Source organism: Bison bison, unplaced genomic scaffold, assembly GCF_000754665.1.
Source record: "Bison bison bison isolate TAMUID 2011002044 unplaced genomic scaffold, Bison_UMD1.0 scf7180017864517, whole genome shotgun sequence".
NCBI lineage: Eukaryota > Metazoa > Chordata > Mammalia > Artiodactyla > Bovidae > Bison > Bison bison.
Window position 1 is genome coordinate 5,740,434 of NW_011495070.1, and position 9,093 is coordinate 5,749,526.

General features: G+C 37.5%; 1 protein-coding gene across 1 annotated transcript in view; it reads right to left on the bottom strand.

The window, feature by feature from the left end:
* Positions 1–3,197: 3,197 nt before the first annotated feature.
* The window catches only part of SLC7A11 (solute carrier family 7 (anionic amino acid transporter light chain, xc- system), member 11), an 80,724-nt gene continuing 74,828 nt past the window's right edge, over positions 3,198–9,093 (bottom strand). The window contains exon 12 of the mRNA XM_010830268.1: positions 3,198–4,458. Within this exon, the coding sequence (XP_010828570.1) occupies positions 4,391–4,458 (68 nt within the window). The 3' untranslated portion in view covers positions 3,198–4,390. The remainder of the gene's footprint in view (positions 4,459–9,093) is intronic.

Consider the following 9,093-nt stretch of genomic DNA (forward strand, 5'->3'; position numbering starts at 1 on the left):
TTTGCATCCACCGTGAGCTTCTCGTCAGTTACACAATGACATGCTTTGATTCCTGACTTTGAATGGTTAGGAGAGTTAGGAAATGTAGCTCTGTAAACATGATCAGTACCAACATACAGCATATTACACAGGGTAAAATGAAGCAGGGTTTAACTAAAATCAAATTTCTTGACTCATCTGCATTCAAATCTCAAATATCTCCATATTTCTTTCCAAACTAAGAAAAAGAGCTACAATTAAAATCTCATTCATTGTTTTCCTATCATTCAGAATTGACACATAAAATGTCAAAAGTGCAACTCTCTCCTTATATACTACATATAATATGTATTAGGAGAAAGCCACTCTATAGTTACAAAGAGATAATTTAATTAACTCACAACTATATTCCTTAAAAAATATATCCAACAAATATCCCATGCTTATTTCTAGTGGAAAAAGGAGTGAGAATCCTTTGTTCTCTCTCACAGGGACAGATGCAGATTTTGTAGGGCCAGAAATAAATATATAATTTTGCCAATCTTCTTCAAGAAAAGTAATACAAAATTCTTAATGCAAAATGAGATACAGGACCCTAACAAAGGCATGTCTAAGTGACAGGCACTGAACCTTACATTTCATTAGCTATTAGGGGTATCTGTGTACAGCAGTTAATTTTTACAAATTTCTCTGACTATATTGCATAATGTTAGACCAAAGTATTGCTACCTCCAATCACATACTACCTTTCATTTCCTGCTACTCTCTATCAGCTTCTATCTTTTCATAACCCATTCCTTGACTGTAAGAAACCAGCTACAGGTCAAAGGTGCGCCCTTTTTCAGTTAGCATTACATACATCTCAAATACTAGAGATAATGAGTTTCCTGAAGACTGATTCAGTTCAACATGGAATTCTATTGAGTTATGTAATTTTACTCATGTTAACCATTTGTTGATATATCAAATAGCAATGGGGAAACAATTGTACCAGACACACAAAACAGTCTAGAAACTTCCTTCAACATATATTATCTTAGTGTTAGAGAAACTCTCATGAGCTGCTAATGTAACCTAATACTCTGCCCTAATTTTGCACCTCACAAATGGGATAGATACAGTACAAGTATGTATGCAAATATGTATATATTTTACATATGCAAATGTGTGTATATACATATTGTTATATGTATATAACAATCTACTGTTTATGTTTGGCCATCTTTTCTAAGACAAATCTTTAATCTCCTAATGAAAGACAAGAAGGGAGTTTATTTCTAGCTGACCAAGACACCATTTATAACGGTCAGTTTTCTTCATCACACAGAAGAAAAAAATCTCAGAAATATAATCCAATATTTTTTAATGGGGGTCAAAAACTTTTACTGAAATATTCATAATTGTGTGAGGAGAGTCATTCCATTTCATCTATCAGACTGCTTGAGCTTTGGAAGTCATTACTAGGTCCATTTAATTCATAATTAAACACTTGAGAATCTATGTTCCAAAAAAGCAGAACATTTGAAAATGTTATATTAGTTGTTGTAAACTATACTGGCTACTTACACTTTTTGCATTATAATAAACTGATAAAATGTATCTAAACATTTGAAAATGTACATTGGTACAAATATATCACATGCAAAAGTTCAATATATAAAATATATATATGAGAAAATTTTTCCTAAAGATATGAGAAAAAATTATTTAGTATAAAAATACACATATACAAAAAAGGGTGTAGGAGAGTTTTCAAACTAGAATCTGCTTGACATAAAACCATTACGAATAAATGTTGTGAATATTAAATGAATGATTACAGAAGGTCTGTGTCTTGTCATGATGTATCTTAAGAATAAGTAGAAATACAAATTAATCATCACTTTAAAAAAATTGCTGACTTTCCATCTCATTAAAATGGCATTACAATTAGAAATTTAACAATGATAAAATCATTTTTTAAAATGATGAAAATAATGTGTAATCTAGTCAATTTGTATAATGATATATTTAAAAGAGAAAGTGAAAGTGAAGTCACTCAGTTGTGTCCAACTCTTTGTGACCCCATGGATGGTAGCCTACCAGGCTCCTCCATCCATGGCATTCTCCAGGCAAGAGTACTGGAGTGGGTTGCCATTTCCTTCTCCAGAGGATCTTGTCCCAACCCAGGGATCGATCCTGGGTCTCCGGCATTATAGGCAGACGCTTTACCATCTGAGCCACCAGGGAAGTCCTTTAAAAGAGAAACTAGAACCAAAACTAAAGAAAAAATAAAATGAGGAGACCTATCTGTCACTGTTGATATAAGCACATTAACCTCAGGAATAATCCAGAAGTATACAAACTTCTCCATGATGCTTCACCATTATTTTTTTCCATTGGGGGGAAAAAAAATTCCAGAAGAGTTTTCTGGTTTAGATTATATGGGCCTAGACTAGAAAAAATAGTATACAAGAAATTTGTTTTTACTTTTAGCAACTATTTAGTGGGAAGAGACATAGACAAATGGGTAAAAGAAGTATAAATTTCACATCCAGTTTTAAGAACCCATGGTAAGAGAAAAGGAAGGAATTTTTATAAATTCATTTAAAGACCCAAACACTAGGTTTGGGCAAAAAAATTTCAATCTCAGATATATATTAAATTGAAATTTAATTAATTAAATTTTGAAATTGAAATTAATAAACTGAAAGTTAATGAATTGTAATTGCCTCAAATTATCAACTGTCTATGAACCCAATATCCGTTACTAATTTTAATCAGTATAATTTTTCCAAAAATTCTTTTTTTCACATGGACAAAAATTAAAGAATGAAAAATATTCTGGCTGTGACTATTCAATCCAAGACTTGAGTAAGAGTTAAGAAATTTCATTATATTATTCTTATTTGAAAATTCCCCAATGTTTTCTAAACCTGGCATAATAATACCTGCCTGAATATATACACTGCATGCAGTTTCTTTGAGTGAATTTGTTATTAGTTATCTCTTTCACAAGTTGAATGATAATTAAGGTGAAGAGATTACTGACCAATCCTAAATGCAGAAACGGAAAATTTTTTAGAAACATCAATTGTAAATCTTATTTAGCGGTGACATTTCTTCCTTAGCATGCGTGCATGTTGTCACGTCCAACTCTTTGAGACCCCATGGACTGTAGCCTGCCAGGCTCCTCTGTCTGTGGGATTTCCCAGGCAAGACTACTGGAGTGGGTTTCTGTTTCCTTCTTCAGGGGACCTTCCCAACCCAGGGACTGAACCCAAGCCTCCTGCATATGTCTTTTCCTAATTGATCTGGACAGTTTTGCCCAAAGAGAAAATGTACAAACTGTCAAAATTCATCACTGTGTAAAAACAGCTATGAAATTAAAATATTATTCAGAATCACTAACAATGTATACAGATCTATAGATCTGGGCAATATATTTTGGACATTTTCTCTCTGGGTGATTTCTGTCTTCTGTTGATATTGTTAACTTGAAGATTTAAAATGCACATATTTAGACAAATTTATCAAAGAGTAAATTATTAGTGAAACACATGACTGTGCTTAAGAGAATTTAATACCAAACCGACTATTGGCTTTACTCTAAGAAAGGTGCTACATCCTCTCCTGATCAATTAGGCTACCATGAAAACAAAATGGCATGTATCCATGGAGCTTCCTGATAATGAATGAATAAAAAAATCCTAACAATATTCTCAAGAACATTTTTTGCTTAAACATAATTCCTGGATTTGCCTCCTAAACAATAACCCCTAGAAGCTCTTCTTTAATGGATTCATTAAAATTAGGCATACCCTCTCTGTTCTTTGTTCAAAATGCTCTGGATACAATCCATTAAAACATGAATGATATCTAAGTTGGTATCTATGGGAAGCAGTGCTATGCCCACGTAAAATAAATTTCTTTCCACTGTCCATAATGATGGCACACACTTTTCTTTACCCAAAAGAGTAGAAATAATTTTCACAGTACAGTCATCTACAGTATATAAAAATTGTTTTTACAAAACCCTTATATGCAGAAAACATCTCAGTCTTCAATTTGAAGGTTCTTAGCCATAAGATATCTTACAGACAAAGATGACTAGAATTGTACATTCTACAGTCTTTTTCCCTAACCTCAACAGGTAGGTATAGGGAACTCAATGATCATACGAACTTATGGTATATCTACATATCAGCTTTCTAGAACTACATGGAGTAATAGTAACTACATTTCTTAGTAACCACTTTGAAAACACTGGAAAATTAAATAGAAATAACCAATTCCTTTCATCCATCCCCATAGTTGCAATCCTCTGGATTTTCATAAAATGGAGTGAAGATCCATTTTTTTGTTTGTTTGTTTCAGCCTTTGGACAGAAACAAAGCCAAGGATTGAATGCCAAGATTTCAAATGCATTAATTCATAATTTATGACAATCTTCTTCTGGCACAACTTCCAGTATTATTTGTAATGTTCTGGTTATAATGTCTACAAAGAAATAAAGAAGACAAATTTAAAATGCATGGATGTCAGAAATGCATACAAACAACTAAATGCAAGTTATCTGGGGTTGAATATTGAAAACCCACAACCACGTATTTCATAGAGCACTTTCAAGAAATATTTATTTCATTAGAATCCTATCATGTTCAATTAATTTACTTGTCACCTCTGTAACTTCCTATGATGGCTTCTCAGCAAGAGTACATTAATATTTTGTGTTCAGATAAAGACTTTTATTCATGAACCAGGAGGCTAAGAATCTTTTGAGACAATCGGACCAAGGTATAAATAAATGTCCAAAACTATACTTCATCTTGAGTCTAAAATTGGTTTGTTGTTTTTGCACCTACGAGAGTACATCCAATTCTGCAGCAAAATCAGAAGAATCAGAATATAATTTCCAGTCTCAACTTGTAGTATGTTATTGAGCAAAACATATTATCTCCTAGGTAGGGCCTCATTTGCTTCATCAATAGAATGAGGGACCTGGGAATGACATCAGCAAGACAGAGGGCAGGGATGCTTATCTTCTCCCCCTAAACCAAGCAAACAAAAAAAGAAAACCAAGAACAATAAACAGCTACAAATGGAAGAAAACAGCTCAGGCAAAGCTCTAGACAATAAAGAAGCAGTAGCAAAAAGCATGGCGAGCTCAAAAATCAAGGATGGCCACATGGGAAAATAAAGGGAGCTTTTTGCCCCCATTATCCCATTTCCCTGGAGGGAACTGCTAGGCACCAGAAGGAATCCTTTCAGAGGAAGGTCACCACATGAGGAGGAGAGCAGAAGGACCACAGCAAGCCTCACCATCATGGGTGTTAGCAGCTTTGGGTACAAGGGTCTCAGTCTTCAGTGATGCTGACCCTAGCTGATGGAGCAGTCTATAGCATCAAGGCTCTGGGCTCTGGATCTACTCCCAGAGGCTGGAGCTGTTGCCAAAGTGAGACCTACCCTCAAGGGGCCCAGTTGTTGCCATGCCCCACTCTCACAGATTGGTACCACAGCACACCTCCCCATATGAGACCAGAGCCGCCACTGTTCTTTGCCCACCCCAGTCCCAGGCTTTGCTCCACCATTACCAAAGCAACCTTCCTGGCCTGAGCCCTGCCTTGGCAGGTAGTGGGGGTTAAGACTCAGATCCATCATTGCTGGGACTAGGCTGCCTGTACCCTGAGCTTCACCCCTATCCCAGGTTGAGGCTCTTGAACCATCACTACCAGGAGGGCTACCCATCAGGTTTCAAGTCAGGGCTCTGACTCATCAAGGCTGGGACCAGGCTACCACTGCCCTGAACTTCCCATCCCAGCTTGAGGCTCTGAACTGCCACTGCCAGGGCCTTGGTACCACTGCCCTGTGCCCAGTTCCCCAGAGTCTCAACACAGAGCTCTAGCCAACAACTACTGGGGCTGTACCACTCTATCCTGTGAGTGTTCTGCATGGTGGGGAGGGGTGCGGGCAGACTGGAGACTTCAACCTACCACTCCAAGGCTGTACCACTACTGCATTCTGCCTTCTGAGCCCAAGCCACCAGTGCACCTTGTCACCCCAGGGCCCTTGTCACCGCCATATTCCCTCCCCTCATCACAAGTCGCAGCAGGGAGCCTGTGAAACCCAAGGACCAGTTCCACAGGCTACGCACACATGTCGACACCCTACACACCTGTGCCATGCCCACCGCAACTGTGCCTATGCTCCAGGACCCTGGCACTGTAGTAGTTCCACGAGTGCCTGGTCCTATGACCCCTAGCTCTGAGAGTCAGCGCATCAGACCAGGCACCAAGAGGGGTCTCCTCAACTAGACCTCTCCCATAGGCAAAGAGCAACCTCAGACTCCGAAGATACTAATAGCCCCATCTGCTGCCTGTCCTCTGTAGCCTTAGGCATAAAAGACCCCCTATTCCGGCCAAGGTCAGCCAGTGCAGTAGCATGGAGTCTGAATCACTGTGCCTCCTCAGGAACCAAAGAGACTGCATCTCACCTGCAAGTGCTCTCATAGCTACCTCCGGGGGAAAGGCTTTCCCTACTGAAGCCAGTCTGAAAAGGCCAGAAGAGATGACTTCACCTCAAAGGCATAAACATCAGCACAAACCCATCAAAAATATGAAGGAAATACGACACCACCCAAATAATGCAATACTACTCCAGTAACTGACCCCAAGTAAATGGAGGTCTGTGACCAAACTGAAAAAAAAAAAAAAAAAACTGAAAATAATGATTTGAAAGAAGCCAAGTGATATACGAGAGAATACAGACAAGTGAATGAACTCAGGAATAGCACATGAAGAGAATGAGGAATTTAACAAATAGAAATCATTTAAAAAATCAAGAAATTCTGGAGAATAAAATACATGAAATGAAAAATGTGATAGCTTCAACAGGTAGGCTCAAAAGAATCTGTAGGCTTCAAGACAGAGCTCTTGGTGTTATCTAGTCAGAGGAGAATAAAGAAATCAAAATAAAAAAGAAGCAAGCCTATATCAACTGTGGAACATGATCTAAAGAAAGAATATCCATATTTTGGGAATCCCAGAAGAAGAGAAGGAGAAAGATACAAAAAATTTATTTAAAAATATAATGGGGAAAACTTTCAAATCTGGGGAGAGATATGGCCATAGTATTGGTATGAGAAGTTCAAAGATTCCCAAACAGATTCAACCCAAAGAGATCTTTATTGGATGCATTGTAGTGAAACTCTCAAAAATCAAGGACACAAAGAAAATCTTGAAAGCAGCAAGACAAGAAAGAATCATCACATATGAAGGAATCTTGATATGACTATCAGCAAATTTATCAGCAGAAATCTTACAGAGATTGGGATTGGGATCCCAGGACAGAATGGGATTATATATCCAAAATACTCAGAGGAAAAAAAAAAAACTACCACCAAGAATACTTTACCCAGAAAAGCAATCATGAAGAAATGAAGGAGAGATAAAGACTTTCCCAGACCAACAAAAGCTGAGGGAATTTGTAGCCATCAGACATTCCCTATAAGAAATCCTATTAGGAGTTCTTTAAGCTGAAACAAAAATACACAAATCAATAACATGAAAATATATGAAAATATGAAGAAGAGGGAACACTTCCAAACATTTTATGAAGCCAGCATTGCCATGATGGGCTTCCCTGATGGCTCAGTGGTAAAGAATCTGTCTGCAATGTAAGAGATGCAGGTTTGAACCCTGGGTCAGGGAAGATCCCTTGGAAGAGAAAATGACAGCTCATTCCAGCATTCTTTCTGAAGAATTCCATGTTCGGAAGAGCCTGGAGAGCTACAGTCCAAAGGATTGCAAAGAGACACTATGCAAAGAGAGTGACTGAGAACAATTACCCTGAAACTAAGTACAGACAAAGACCCCGAAGAAAAGAACATTACAGACAAATATTTCTGGTGAATACAGATGTAAAACTTCTCAACAAAATATTAGCAATCCAAATTCAACAACACATTAAATGGATCATTCACCAAGATCAAGGGGGATTTATCTCTGGAATGTAAGGATGCATTCAATATAGTAATGAAAGTTCTAGCCAGAGCAATTCGGAGAAGGCAATGGCAACCCAGTGCTCTTGCCTGGAAAATCCCATGGATGGAGGAGCCTGGTAGGCTGCAGTTCATGGGGTCGCTAGGAGTCGGACACAGCTGAGCAACTTCACTTTCGCTGTTCACTTTCATGCATTGGAGAAGGAAATGGCAACCCACTCCAGTGTTCTTGCCTGGAGAATCCCAGGGACGGGGGAGCCTGGTGGGCTGCCGTCTATGGGGTCGCAGAGTCGAACACGACTGAAGCAACTTAGCAGCAGAAGCAGCCAGAGCAATTAGGCAGAAAAAAAAAAAATAATAATAAAAGGCATCCATGTCAAAAACGAAGAAGTAAAATAATCTCTGTTCACAGACAACATGATCTTATATATAGGAAACCCCAAAGACCAGTAAAAAGCTGTTGGAACTAATAAATGAATTGCAGTAAAATTGCTGGATATAATACCAACACATAGAAATCAGTTGCATTTCTATACATTAACAATGAATTATCTGAAAGAGAAATTAGAAAGCAATCTCACTGACAACAGTATCAAAAATTAAAACAACTAGGAATAGATAAAACCAAGGAGGTGAAAGATCTGTACACTAAAAACTACAAGACTAATGAAAGAAATTGAAGAAGACAAACCAATGGAAAGATACCCTGTGTTTCTAGGTTGAGAGGAGGTCATACTGGGGAAATGTCCACATAACCCCAAGTGATCTAAAGATTCAATGCAATCCCAACCACAATTCCACTGATATTTTTCACAGAAGAAAAAAAAAAAAAAAAAACTATCCTAAAATTTGCTTAGAACCACAAAGTAATCCTAAAAGATCAGGAGAGAGCTGGACACATTACAATACTTGATTATATATCAAGCTATATTATAAATAGAGCAATCAAAAGAGTATGGTATTGTCATAAAAACAGGCCTACAGATCAGTGGAACTGAATGAAGAGTCCATACATAAACTCCCATGTATACAGCCAACTAATTTTTGACAAGAAGGCCAAGAGAACAGACAGTTTCTTCAATAAATGTATTTGGGAAAACTATATATATATACACCAAAAAAATAAATGAATAAGT